The 14,244-nt window shown below is 55.2% G+C and overlaps 1 protein-coding gene across 4 annotated transcripts in view; it reads left to right on the plus strand.

Annotated features, from left to right (window-relative positions):
- Positions 1-14,244, plus strand: part of CDH23 (cadherin related 23) — a 366,095-nt gene that overhangs the window by 257,945 nt on the left and 93,906 nt on the right. For all 4 annotated transcript variants that reach the window (XM_090278159.1, XM_090278162.1, XM_090278158.1 and 1 more), the window contains 6 exons: positions 2,920-3,109; positions 3,441-3,586; positions 6,164-6,383; positions 8,110-8,262; positions 10,131-10,244; positions 13,046-13,194. In XM_090278159.1, coding sequence (XP_090134285.1) covers positions 2,920-3,109; positions 3,441-3,586; positions 6,164-6,383; positions 8,110-8,262; positions 10,131-10,244; positions 13,046-13,194 — 972 coding nt within the window. The remainder of the gene's footprint in view (positions 1-2,919; positions 3,110-3,440; positions 3,587-6,163; positions 6,384-8,109; positions 8,263-10,130; positions 10,245-13,045; positions 13,195-14,244) is intronic.

Consider the following 14,244-nt stretch of genomic DNA (forward strand, 5'->3'; position numbering starts at 1 on the left):
GAAAGAGTGGTTTGTGCTTAATGAGCCAAAATACATAAGGTACACTGGCAAATGGTGAGCCGTCAACAAAGGAGAGCTATTGTCACCATCATCTGCCTCCCTTGCTGGAATTACATCTGTCTTGTCCACTGTTGAGCCTCTGTTCCTAGCACAGTGCCAGGCACATTGTGTTTTAAGATATTTGTGGATGAAAGTTGTTGAAGGATTTATTCACTTTTCTTCCCTCAGTTCCACCAGGTCAAGTTGGGTCTTCCTTGTCAGAGGGACACTAGGACATATAAGCCAGGGCTCTCCCAAGGGCCCCCCTAAAGGGGGCCCTGGCCCCTGGAGTCTGAGGCAGGGACAGTCCCAATGATGTTTCAGAGCCTGTGTGCAGGCAAGTGTGTGGCTGCATCCGGGTGCACTGGGGTTGGCCGCGCCTGTGTGTTTGTGTGCACAGGTGCGCACTGACAGTATCCACCATACAGGCATGAGCTCACAGGGTGACCGTTCTGTTTGCAAGTGACATTCTGGTCCCTCTCTCCATCCTACCTCCTGCAGTCTACTTCAAGGACCTGGCTGATGGGCATTGATTTAGAGCCTTTCAAAGCCCTCCAGCAAAATAAAGGAGAGGGGAAAGGGAGAGAATTAGTTCCCTCAGGCCAGGAGAAAAATGACGAGAGCGTGAAATGGGAAATGAATGAGGGGAAGCCGTGAGAGCCTACACAGTCGCCCAGCGGGGAGCCTGCAGGGGTCACAGCCTGCTGCCTGCTGACCAGGGAGTGGGCCCAGAGATTAGGTACCAGTGCCCACCCCCTACTAGGGTCACTCAGAAGCAGCTGCCCTAGGTGCCCTCAGGCACTTCGGGGTGGAGGAGGGGAGAGAAGAGAAGCAGCCCCTCCCCCACAACCCCCGGTGTGAACTTCTCTCAGTGCATTCAGCAACAGGCTGCTGGTCTGGAACAGGTTGTTTAGCTGCCCTGTATCTCAGTTTCCCCAACCAGCGAAATGGGGATAAGAACTATCTCCCTCCTGTAATTTGAGAGAAACTGTTGTAGAAACGCAGGACTTGCTGGTCGCCTCTGCCCATCAGCAGGATGACAGCCCGACTAAAACCACACCTGGAGCGCCTAAGTGCCCTTTCTCCTGTTGTCAATACGGGAGTGATTGGGTCCCCATTCTAGAGACTAGGCAAACTGAGGCAGCATGCCAGGCACCATGAGGGCCCTTAGGCCTGGAAGGCTGCCCTGCCCCAGCCCGGCCCTGTGGTGCAGCTGAGCTGGGAAGGGAGAGGGTGGGCTGAGCAGTCCAGGATGCGGGCAGGGTTGCACCCCACTCTGAAGCAGAGAGGGCCTGGGGTGGCTCAGGGTTCCATGCCCGCACTGGCCTCTTTCCCTGGCCTCGCGGGGCTCAGGGGCCAATGGGAGCCCTTGGCCAGAGCAGCCCATCTGTCTGTTCTGGTCTGGTGGCCCCAGAGACACCTCAGCTGGGGTTTAAGCCAGAAGAGGGACAGATTCTGCTGCCAAAGCACAAAAGGCCCCACATCAAGTAAGATAAAGGAGCTGACAAGGCTGGGCTGTCATCGCCAAGTGTCCTGGAGTGAAAAATGATACTGTCCTGAGGTGGCCCCAGGGACTGCAGTCACCCCTGCCCCCACAGATCTTGTCCATCTCTGGAGCTGCAGCGGGCCTTGTAGTACAAAGCCAGGAGCAAGCGGAGGGGTGGTGCCACTGCTTTCCTGGGACCCATGGCGGGGGGTGGGGGCTGCTGGGTGGGCCCCAAAGCTGGGGCCGTGTGACCTGGGGTCTGGCCTGTGCCTCTCTCAGTCCTGCTTTCCCCTCCTGGGAGGTGGATGGCTAGAGAAGTTCCCTGTAGAGCAGGAGTGGGTGGGCATGGGGAACTGGGAAAGAACAGGCTATGGGGTTTGTGGCCCTGGATTAGGACAGCCCTGAGGTCGATCCCTTCATGGGGTGGGGATACAAGTGGGGAACCAAGGGGGGCTGGATAGTTAAAGGGGCCAGAGTGTCTGGGACCCCTATCCCAAGACCCTTGACCCTGGGGATGGCGTTCCCCACCTCCAGGGAGACTTAGCCCACTGCCGCCTCCAGCATCCCCCTCCCCCAGCCCCATGATTGTCCCAGCTTGCTAGGACCCACCCTCCAAACTGGGTGGCTTGTCCCTGGCTCCCTTCCCACGCCCTGTCACCCTTGGTGTCACAGAGGCCTAATTCTTTTCAAGTCGCCTCACTGTCAAAAGCTCCAAAAGAAGGAAGAGGAACCCAGTTCCCAAAACCCAGGGTTTCAGGTCCTTCCAAAAGTTCAGCCAAGGGTTTCCAGCCCTTCCCAGCCTCACCCTGAAGAATTCCATGGTCATGGACCTACTGGGGTCCCTATCTCCCCAAAGCACATGAACATATTGCCCCACATGTCTAGAAAGGAAGGACTCAAAGGCGTTCTGGCAGTGAGGGACCCAGAGCCACTTCCTGGTTAGGGGACTTTGGGAGCCTTGCTGGGCCTTGTCTCTGAAATGGGCATAATTATAGATATCCACACCATAAGGCTATTGACGTGGTTTATGGAGAGGGCATGGCATTTATGAGATATTGGAAGCCTCCTATAAGCTGGTGTGTGCTAGGTGTTGCTTTTAAGATCAGAGGACCGAGGTTTAAGTGGGAACGGGACTTAACCTAAGGTCGACACTGAGTAGGTAAAGAAGCCAAGGATACCAGGACGTCCACTGCTAATTCATCTTCTGACCCTTCCACTTCCCAACGCCCATGAGCCTCCCTGCTGGAACCAGGAGGGAGCCCCGCTGCCTGGGTCAGAGTGAGGTGCCCAGGACTGGCGTGTGAGCTCAGACAACTTGGGCAGGCAGCCTGGATGCAGAAACACCCTCCCTGGGTGGTGCTCAGTGGAGGGTCTGTTCCCTTCCTCCCGGGCAGGTGGTGGCCGTGGACCCAGACCTGGGGGAGAACGGCACCCTGGTGTACAGCATCAGTCCGCCTAACAAATACTACAGCCTCAACAGCACCACGGGCAAGATCCGCACCACCCACGTCATGCTGGACCGGGAAAACCCTGACCCCTACGAGGCGGAGCTCATGCGCAAGATCATTGTCTCTGTCACGGACTGTACGTGCCCCGCTCGCCCCTCACAGCCCCACACACCTGGGCTGGGGCCCCTGACACCACGCTTGTCCTCTGGGGTTCCTAGGTCTCCTTAGGAGAGCTGTGTCTTGATGACTAAGAGTGAAGTAACACTCACTTCCCAGTTGTGACCTCCCCCAGAGCACCCTCAGTGGGGCAAGGAGGTTGGGGGTGCAAGGCCCAGGCTGCTCCCTGGAGGGGCCACTGGAATGGAAAGGGGTCACTGAGCCTGCCTCTCCCCACTTATCTTCTCCCTGGTCCTATGTCTTCTGTACCCCTCTTTCCCTCTCCTCGCCCCCTTCTCTGGTCTCCCCAGGTGGCAGGCCCCCTCTGAAAGCTACCAGCAGCGCCACGGTGTTTGTGAACATCTTGGACCTCAACGACAATGATCCCATATTTCAAAACCTGCCTTTTGTGGCCGAGATACTTGAAGGCACCCCTGCGGGGGTCTCCGTCTACCAGGTGAGCCTCTCTTTCCTGACCTGAGACTCTGTTCTCTGTCTCCCGCAGCTCATCCCAACCAGCCAGCAAGTGGGCAGCAGGTGCCTCGCCTTGTGCTGAGCACTTTGCAGGGGCAAGTCAGGGGGGCCCAGCCGAGAGCACCAGACAGGACACAATCTGTGCTAGGCTTGGAGAGCCAGTATTCTGAGAGAGGGTGATGGAAGGCTTGCTGGAGGCTTGAGCTGAGTCTTGAAGGACAGGTGGGTTTGCAGAGGTGGGGGGACAGCACCACAGGAGATGGATAAAGGCAGAAACAGAGGGCAGGGGCGGGGAGAGGGAGAGACAGAGAGAGACAGGGACACCAAGATAATTCTGGCAAGCCAAATCAGATAGTTTCCCAGGGCCTGATTACAGAGATCTGCCCCCAAACTCTCAATACCCCAAGCCAGTAGGTGGTTCTAGAGTATGGAGAAGGTCGGACATGGCAGCTCATGTGCCCTGCCTCCATGGGGCAGTCCCCTCTCCTGTGCTTTCTTGTAAACCCAAAGGTAGCTTCACACAGTGGGTGGGATTCTCCCCATGCCGCAAGAAACTTAAGAAATTTTCCCAAGTCCCTGTGGCCAAGAAGGGGTAGGGCCTAATGTTGAACTCAGCCCTTCTACCTCCTGCTCCATTACCCTGTGGTCAGGGAGGCCCCAAAGGTGCTGGTTCAGGCAAGATGATGCCTTTAGAAACACTGGGTGGCCCTCTCAATTAAGAGCATGGGCTTTGGAGTCTGACCAATATGGGTGCAGATCCCAACTCCACTGTCTGTGTGCTGGGTGACTTGGAGCATATGGCTTAACCTCTTTGGGCCTCTATTTTCTCACCTGTGACATGGGGATCATAATAGTTCCTGTCTGGCTGTGTAGACGCAGCGTAAAGCAACCTGGCACTTGAGTCTGCAGGAAATACATGGCAGCTGACGTGCTCATTCTGTGTCTGTCATGAAAGTGTATATCCAAGAGGCAGGATCTGGTGGCAAAAGGTTAGCCTAATCCCATTCAGAGAATACAGAGTGTTCATCAGGCCCACTGTGCCTCAGTTTCTTCATCTATAAAAGGAGATTAATAGTGCTTTTTGACAGGTTCCAGGGAGTATCAAGTCTCTCCAGCAGAATATTCTCCCCGAACTCCCAGCAGGGGGAGCCTTGGTCCAGGGAACAGCAGCCAGTTGGGGTGAGAGAGTCAATGAGCCCCTGGACCTGGTTCTCTGGGGACTCACAGAGGAAGGAAGTGCCCACCAGCACAACGTCAGTTCACAGAGGAACTGACTCAGAATCATGAGAATGTGGTTGAAAGAGCTGGGGGGGGGGGGGGGGGGGTGTTTCACTTGGAAACTATCTTCAGACAGGGCTTGAGCTGTCTGGTTCCCAAGTTCCCTCTACGACCTCAGCCAATAATGATTTCTGCTGGATGTGCAGAACTTTCTCCAGGGACTAGAGCTGTGTGCAGAAAAATTAGTAGTGAGCCCCCCCCCCATCCAAGAAAGATTCAAGCTGAGTCTGGACACCCTCTTGTCCCACTTGTTGGTATGAATTAGACCAGATGACCTTGACATTTCCTTTCAATCCTGAGAGTCTTGGCTTGATGTGAAACTCTTAATTATTATTACACATTTTTTTAAATGTCTTGAATCCTTTTCCATAAAATTTTCAACATATCAGGGAGGGTCTTGAGTCAGGATATCTCTCATCAGGACTGGAGGTTGCAGATGGGAAGAGTGTAGGGATTTGGGAGGAGGCTTGCCTACACATGGCCTCAATGCCTTTTTTTCTTTTTTTTTTTTTATTGATTTTATATAGAGAGGAAGGTGGGGGAGAGAGAGCAAGAGAGAGAAACATCAATTTGTTGTCCACTGATTTATGCATTCATTGGTTGATTCTTATATGTGTACTGACCAGGGATAGAACCCAACCTTGATGGATGAGGGACAATACTCTAACCAGCTGAGCTTACTGGCCGGGGCTCCATGGCTTTCCAAAAAAGAATCAGATCCTCAAGTGAATTTTAAAAATTAATCCTTGATATCATCTTATTTTTGTAGTTGTCTTACAAACCAAAACAAAGCAGAGCAGGGAATCCTGGTGAGCGAGCGCTCGCTGTAGTTGAGCCCCGCATGATCAAGGGAGTCTGAGCTTTAACGACTGCTCCAAGCCAGCGTCTTAGGGGCCAGAGGGTGGGTGCGAGGTGACTGTCACAACACTGTAGTGTCTGGGGGGCCTGAGCCAGATGGAATAAATCTGGGAGTGCTTCCTAACAAGGAAATTGGGGTTCTGAGGGGGGAAAGTCATGAGGACCTGGAGTCTTGTTCTAAAATGTCCCCACCCCTGGCCCCACTTGGTGCATCTGGTGACTTTCAGCTCTGATATGCTGCCCCCTTAAGAGAACATCTGACAAGGGTGTGTTGGGGACAGTAGCCTGGCCTGAGGCTCTATGGGGCAGCAGGTATGTCCAGCTGGAGCCGAGCATAGGTCAATGGGAAGTATGGGACACTTCTCAGGGGACCAGCATCAGTCCTGGTGTCCCTACACCTCACGCGGCCCCTCCTCTCCCTCAGGTGGTGGCCACCGACCTGGATGAGGGCCTGAATGGGCTGGTGTCCTACCGCATGCCGGTGGGCATGCCCCGCATGGACTTCCTCATCAACAGCAGCAGCGGCGTCGTGGTCACCACCACTGAGCTGGACCGAGAGCGCATCGCCGAGTACCAGCTGCGGGTGGTGGCCACTGATGCGGGCACACCCACCAAGAGCTCTACCAGCACACTCACCATCCGAGGTGAGGAGGCTGAGGGTGCTGACCACGTGGGCATGGGCCCTGGGGCGGTGCCAGGCAGGGTGGGGAGCCCACACGCACCACTGCTGTCTACTGTCCAAGTGGGCACGGGCCACCTTGTTAACGGGGCACCCTCCTCATCTGGAACCATTCAGCACAGCAGAGCCTTCCCTGTCTCCACCGAGTCAAAAATGACAGCGAGTCTTCTCCCTACCTGGCCACTGCCTTCAGTGCCCCAGAGTCCAAGAGCATGGCCTGGACCCCTGCCAAGGTCCCCTTCTTTGATCTTGGCTGCAGCAGGGAGGGCTTAAGCAGGGGTGGGACCCTCAGGGTCATGAACAGTCTGCGGAGCTGGCAGAGCTCTTTGTCTCCTTTGAAGGCCAGAGTTTTTATTTGGAGATGCAAAGGCAACGTCCCCTACCTTGTGCCTGGAATCTCAATGGAAAGGCATCGCCCTGGGAGGAGGTCAGCTGGGATCTCCAGGCTCCTTGAGGTTCTTCATCCCATCCCCGTGGGCCCACTCCATAATTCCCACTGTCTCCTCCTCTATCGTGGCAGGGCTGAGGAGGGTTACTGTTTCTCACCCACTCTGGCTATATCTTTAATTTTTTAGACAAAAATGGAACATTGACATGAATAACCCCTGGGAAACAAGCGCAGAGTGTAATGGGCAAGATGTGGCCTGCTCTCTAGGACAGGCCAGGTCCCTTCCTGGCTCCTGCTGGCCTTCATGGGACCGGGGTGGTTAGCTCAGCACAGGTACAAACATCCACCTTCTTTAGTCATGACCTGAGATGGGGAAGACAAAAGAGAGCCGAGAGCCCTCTCTCCTGCTGGTCCAAGCCTTGCCTTCTTGGCTCCTGGTGCCAGTTTGAGGACCCACCTCTGTGCCAGTGATTGACAAGGGAGGATGCCAGATCCCTCCATGGGATGGGGGTGGCTAGCTGGTCCCCTCTCAGAGGATTGTTCTCCAAGGCTAAACAGAAGCCATCTCACCAAATGAGCCCATCATTGCTCCTGGTGACACCAGGAAGAGTAGCCAAAGTGGGGTGGGGGACATTTCACTATGAAGATCCTCCCAAACCTCATCTGCTAAAGGAATAAAGTCTGCATGCAGAGCTTCAAAAAAAAAAAAAAAAAAAAAAAAAAAAACTAATCTTTAAGGAAAATTGCATTTTTTGAGGGGAAATGGTCCTTTAAAGGAATTACTTTCCCTGGGACCTCATCACAAACTGAGGACAGGCCTCCCCAAGACCCCAACCCCCCACTCTCTTGCTGTGTGACTTTGAACAAGTCACTCAACTGCTCTGAGCTTCTGTCTCCTTGTCCATGCAGTATGTCTAATAATGGCTGCCTCATGAGGCTGTTACAAGGGCCATGTATGGTCCTGTATAGGAAGAATTTAGTGTGGGCTTGGCACATGGGAAGAGCTGAGAAATGGTCACTGTCATCATCAGCAGTGTTGTCATCAGGCATATATGGAAAGAGACTCTAGAATGTTCTCCTCCCTTGGACAACATGAGCAGCAGCAAGCTCCCAGAGGAACAGGGACTGTGGAAGGGTATGGAGTTCTGGTCGGCTCTGCCCTGGCCCCAGCCAGCGTGGAGGCCCTTGGCTCATGACTGGGAAGTATTGAGTATTAGGAAATCCATTTCCTAATTGGTCTGTGAGAGCTGGGTGGTCTGGTACAGAAGCCAGGCCTAGCCCTGTGTGACAACTCTGCCCACAGTGCTGGACGTGAATGACGAGACGCCCACCTTCTTCCCGACCGTGTACAATGTCTCTGTGTCTGAGGACGTGCCACGGGATTTCCGCGTGGTCTGGCTGAACTGCACCGACAACGATGAGGGCCTCAACGCTGAGCTCAGCTACTTCATTACAGGTGCGGCCCTGCCTCTGCGCCTTCCAACGTGCGCGCTGCCCGCGGTGGGGCCAAGGGAGGCAGAAGAGGCCCACATTGGCTGTCAGGATTTAGCCCCTGCTAGGGCCTCACTGAGGATTTGCTCTTGATTTTCCCAAGGATGTTGGACCCCCCGTCCCTCTGATCTGGCTCCCCAAGGGCCTCCTGAATCGGGTAGGCGTGAGGGGACTTACCAAGGTTCAGTCTGGAGGGAAATGGAGCCAGTGACTCCTAGGATGAGCCCTGACCCCCACCCCACTCCACTCCACATTGGGGTGACAAAGCTGACTGGAGGAACATGGCCTTGTCCTTCCCTGAGGACCCTTCAATTAGGAAGAGAATTCCCATCTGTTTAGAGGCAGATGGTCTAGATCTCTCTAAATGAAATAGTTTTAGCTCAAAAAAGTCAAGTAGCTACCAGGTGAAAAGCTGTGCAGAAATATTATAAGGTCATGCCCTGGCTCAACAGGTGAAAGGGAGTCATGATCAATTAGTGATGTCTGCCATGACAGCAGGCTTGGGAGGTGCTGCAGACGTGCCGGGTGTCAGTCATTCCTGGATTAGAAGTGTCCCAGCATCCTTCAGTCTCTGGCATCCCTGAGAGGTGCTGGGATGTGTGTGTGTGGCAGGGGGATAGTTCTCTCAAATTCCTGAGCCCCCCACTTGCCGTTCTACTGGCTCAGTCTTCCCTCTGTCCATGGCCAGCCGCCATAAAGGGGGGCCAGCGCCCTCAGGCCAGCTCATCCCAGTCGGGTCCTCAAGACTGCCCTGGGAAAACCTCCATTATCAAGACCCCTCATGGCACCAGACATGATTCAGCCCCAGCACAACTTGTGTAGTAGTTCCTCCCCCACCCCCTAGGAGCCAGATTGTGTCACCCATAGGTGGTGCTTCAGACACTGCAGAGGTAGTACTGGCGGCTTGAGGGCAGAGGACTGTCCCCAGAGGCAAACCATTGTCAGAACAAGGGAACATGTGGCGTCGGCCTTCAGGTGACATCCCAGGACCCTGAGGTGGCCAGTTCCTGCTCACCTGAGAGCCTTCCCAGCCCTAGAATTCTCGGATTTTAATTTCCCACGGGTTGCTAGGAGCCCTGGTGTCCAGTTCCCAGGTAGCCCAAACCCAGTGCAGTGGCGCCCTCTGCTGCCCAGAATACCACACTGCCCCACCCACTAGCATGAGAGGGGTCAAGTCCTTTCCTGGCTCCTGTCTACTTCAGGAAAGAGACCTTCCCACTTCCCATCCCACAACTCAGGAAGACTCAGGGACACCCGTCTCCTGCCCACCTGCCTGTACTTTTCACTCTGTGGAGCCTCTGAGAGTCCCCACTCAGAGAACCCAAGAGAAGGGGTGGGGGATAGTTCTCTCACAGAATGCTCAGCCAACCCCAAAGACCTCAGCTACATATCAAAGCCCCAACCCAGGTTAACTGCTCAGACACTCCTCCAGGACAGGAAGGTAACAGAATGATGATGGACACAGGGTGGGAGCAGGCTGCTGTGTTGGAGTCCCACATCCCACACAGGTGACTGTAACCCAGGGCACCGCACATAACCTCACTAAAGGACTGTTTTCCTTGCCTATGAAAGAGACAGTGATAGTACACATGAAATAAATAGACCCTTATAATTTCAGGCATTCGGCACCCCACCTAAGCCCACACAGGCCACACCCTCATCAGAGCCCCCCAGAACCCCACTCTCAGGCAGAGCTGAGTGGACAGCACAGCCTTTCAACCCTGGACCACCTCTAGAGTATCCAGGCTCAGAAGCAGAGTTGGGGTGCCACCTCTCCTTCCCTAGCCAGGAGCCCCGTTCCCTGACCGAAGCTTCATCCTCCTTTGTCCACAGCTGGAAACGTGGATGGGAAGTTCAGCGTTGGCTACCGTGATGCCGTTGTGAGGACAGTGGTGAGCCTGGACCGGGAGACCACAGCCGCCTACACACTCATCCTGGAGGCCATAGGTACACACCACCCCTCATAACCCCCTGCATGCCAATACAGTTGTTCTGGGCAGAGTTCACAGGTGGTGCCCTCCCAGGAGCCAGCTGGGCCCAATCCCAGGAGCCGGTCCTCGAGCCAAAGGCTCTGCCCTGATGCCAGTGGAGAAAGGGCAACCAGACTTCTGATATATTGCTGAGTACTTTGCAGGCATAATGCTCAGTGCCCAGAGCTATATGCACAACACTAAGATGGTGTGGCAGGAGTGACATGGGAGCCAAATGAAAGACCAACTTGTAGACAAATGACTGCAGAATCAGGCAAAACAAAACAGAAAGGGAGAAGGGATTACCCAGAAACAGTGGCACAAAGAGTGGTAGGAACATGGTAGGGGTAGGGGTGACCAAAGAAGGCTTCTTGGAGGAAGTGGCACAGGGAATGTCTTTGGATCAGTTAGGAGTCTTGGCTACAAATTTCAAAATAATATAAACTGACTTCAGGGATACGGGCTTACAGAACTAATCTGCTAGAAGGTAGATGGAGCTTCAGGTATGACGATTTGGGTCTCAGAGGATGCCACCAGGCCTCGGTCTCTCTGCACTAGCTCTGCCTCCTGTATGTTGGCTTTTTCCTCTGCCTCACATGGAGACAAATTGCTGCTGCAGCCCCTGCCTTAATCATCTTGGATTCAAGTGCAGCAGCAAAGAGACAGCATTTGGCTCTTTCCCCATCTCCCCAGCTGAAACCTGAGAGGAGTCTGATTAGTCACCTCTGCCCTATAGCTTAGACCTGACTGGACAGGGCGGGTGAGATATGCTGGTGGCTTAGGCCTAAATCATATGCCTGTCCTCAGAGGTGGGGGCCGGGATGGGGCAGTTGAACCCACCTGGAACCCCAGGCCTCAGAGTCAGGAATGTGTGTTCTTAGAGCAACCTTCAGGGCATGAGCTTCCCTAAGAGCAGGATGATGCTTATGGGCAGAAACGAGGCAAGCCCACTATCGCCTTGAGGGCCAAGTGAGGTTTTAGTATAAGGAGAAGCAGGGAGGGCATCTTGGGCAGAGGAACCAGCCCATGCAAGGGCCTGCGGGTGGGAAACAGACGCGCAGTGTGTGTGTGTCCTTCTGCTGCCCCACAGTGTGGCATATACTGGGGGAGGGAGGCTGCGATCAGGTAGGGCCAATGAATGGAGGCTGGCAGCTTGCTCTTCGGTTCCTAGGCAGCAGGAGCCCTTGAGGGCTCTGCCTAGGAAGAAGGGTGTGATGAGACCTCTGCCTCCCAGATGGCCCTGGTTCCCCCAGAGGCACGCAGTTCCATGTTTGCAGTGAGCTCTGGGTGGGAAGAGAATGTCCTTTCCGTGCCTCACTCTTTCCAGCTGGAAGTCCCTCCCCAGCCTGCCCACCCCCACAGGCATCTTCCCTCTGCCCTGCTCTCCTCCTGTTCATGACAAGCACTGGCCAGCAGAGGACAGGGCTTGGGCTTGGGCCTTTTATGGGCCTGCCAGCTCACATTGTCCCCAGCTGGGGCAAGTAGGCAGGACCGCAGGGTGCTGGGAGGATGGTCCTGGGGAGAAGCTCAGGAGGGCAGATGACTCAGGATAGATGACTGAGCCCCAGCATGTGGTCAGCTGGCCTGGGGAAGAAGGGACAGAGTCACCACTGGTCCTCAGCCAGCTCCAGCTGCCCGTACTCCTCCCTGGGGTGACAGTCCTTGCCTAGACAGGCCGTGCTGGTCACAGCTCCTTTCTCCAGGGAGGATGGCCCGACAGCTGCCCCAGGGGCTGATCCACCTCCCCACTCTGGACGGGTCCACCCGGGCGCTGAAGGGGCAGAACCCCTGGCTATCTTAGGCTTAAAAAAATCAAGCAGGGCCCACATCCCTGAACGGTGCACACCCACAGGCCAACTCTGTCCCCTGAGCATGTTTGTTGGCCCATCTCACGTTTCATAATGAATGACAGTTGTGAACATTTAAAAATCAGATTTTATTTAAAAGCTCAGGTTCAATTTCACTTGAGAAATCACATCTAGTGTCCCTGGGCCCATGTTCTGCCTGCCCTGTGGACCGGAGCAGGGGACAGCGGTGCCTGGAGGTGCGCCTCACGGAGCTCACCCTCCTGCCCCGGCAGCAGTTGGGTGTGTGATCTCAGGACCTAAACCAGTCCCCTAGGCTGCTGTAACACATCACAGCAAAGCCCGTGGCTTGGAAGAACAGAAATGTATCCTCTCTTGGCTCTGGAGGCTGGAAGTTAAGGCCTCACATTCCCTCCTAAGGCTCCAGAGGAGACTCCTTCCTTAACTCTGATGCTTTCTGGTGGCTCTGGGTGGTTTTGGCTTGTGGCTGCAGGACTCGGATTTTGGCCTCTGACTTCACGTGGCCCTCTCCTCTGTCTACCTCCCTCCGCCTTTCTCTTTAAGGACGCTTGTCATTTATGGCTCACCCGGGTAATCCAGGATATGTATGTCATCTCAAGCTCCTTAATTAATTACATTTTCAGAGACCCTTTTCCCCAGTCAGTTGACATTCACAAATTCCCAGGGATTTGACATGCGTATGTCTTCTGGGGGCTACCATGCCTCAGTTCCCTCCTCTGTAAAATGGGGGTAATAATAATAATAACAGTTCCTACTTCACAGGCTGCTTGAGAGACTGAGTGAGCTAGAATAGTGCCTGAGACATATAAGATGTTGTCAGTGTTATTCCTAATGTCAAAAGGAAAAGAGCCACCCTATAAAGGCCACCGTGGCTTGGGTGAACAGGGCGTGTGCCCAGGAAGTTTGCCTCTCAGGCAGCTGCTAACAGCCCATTCTCCATCAACTCCCACAGACAATGGTCCCGTCGGCAAGCGGCGAACTGGCACTGCCACCGTGTTCGTCACTGTCCTGGACGTGAATGACAACCGGCCCATCTTTCTGCAGAGCAGCTACGAGGCCAGTGTTCCCGAGGACATCCCTGAGGGCCACAGCATCGTGCAGGTAGGTAGCCGTGGTCCCCTGGGTGGCTGGTGGGCTGGGGGCAGGCAGGGCCACACTCGGGTCTGAGCACATGTGCTCAGTGGCATCGTGGCAGGGAGGGACGGAAACAGGAGCGGGCTCGGCTGCTGATCCGGGAGTAGCCAGTGCTGTGGGGCAAGGGGGCCCAAGCCCCTCTTCCCTCCTGGGGAGAGTAGGACCCCAGGTTATATAGTCAAGGACAGGGCCCTGGCTCCCCTCCCCCACCCCAGAAAAAGCAGAAGCCTTGGCCCCCTCTTCTCCCTTCCTCTCCACAGCTCTCTCCTTGTCCCCCACCCAGATGGGCCTTTGAGAGCAGGGAGGAGATGGCAATGTCACACTTTCCCAGAAAGGAGTTGAGAGAGCCAGGGTCCAGCGAGTCCCAGAACAGAGCGGCTTTCATGGGGCCCTTGGCCGAAGCTCCTCTCTTGGGAAGTAAACAGGCACAAGAAGAAAGGGAGCAGACTCAGAGGGAGAATGGAGAGGACCTTAAAATGAGGCCCAGGAGCCCTCCCCCAGCGCCGGAGGCCTTCGTTGCTGGGTGGGGAGGGAGGGGGGGAATGAATTACCCTCTTCATCAGTGGCGAGGGTTTCCGACTTGGAGGCTGAGCCAAACACAGCAAATCTGGGCTTGTCTGCCGGGCAGGCGCTGGGCTTGGGAGGCTGGGAGTGTGTCCACCACCCTGCAACCAGCCCAGGAGAGAGGCAGGAAAGGGCTGGGAGCAGGGTGCTGACTCCCAGAGGCAGCAAAAGTCCAGAAGACCATGGGGATTTGCAAGGGCCTGGGGCTGGTTCCAGAAGGAGGAAGGGGGAGGTTCTCTCCCTCTGGGTCCCCACCTCGGGGGGTTTGGAGAGCCCCTCTCCCCTACCCTAATACCTGCCGCCCTGGCTCACTAATGGGACTTCTAGGACCAGCCTGGGAACACACCTGGGGGTATGGCCAGGCCTTTGACAGCCCCCCTCCCCATCCCCAACCTTTCCTTCTCCTTCAGGCCTCAGGGCAACCTTATCCCCCACCCTAGTCTCCAGGAAGAG

Source organism: Furipterus horrens, unplaced genomic scaffold, assembly GCF_987537825.1.
Source record: "Furipterus horrens unplaced genomic scaffold, mFurHor1.1.pri manual_scaffold_5, whole genome shotgun sequence".
Classification (NCBI taxonomy): Eukaryota; Metazoa; Chordata; class Mammalia; order Chiroptera; family Furipteridae; genus Furipterus; species Furipterus horrens.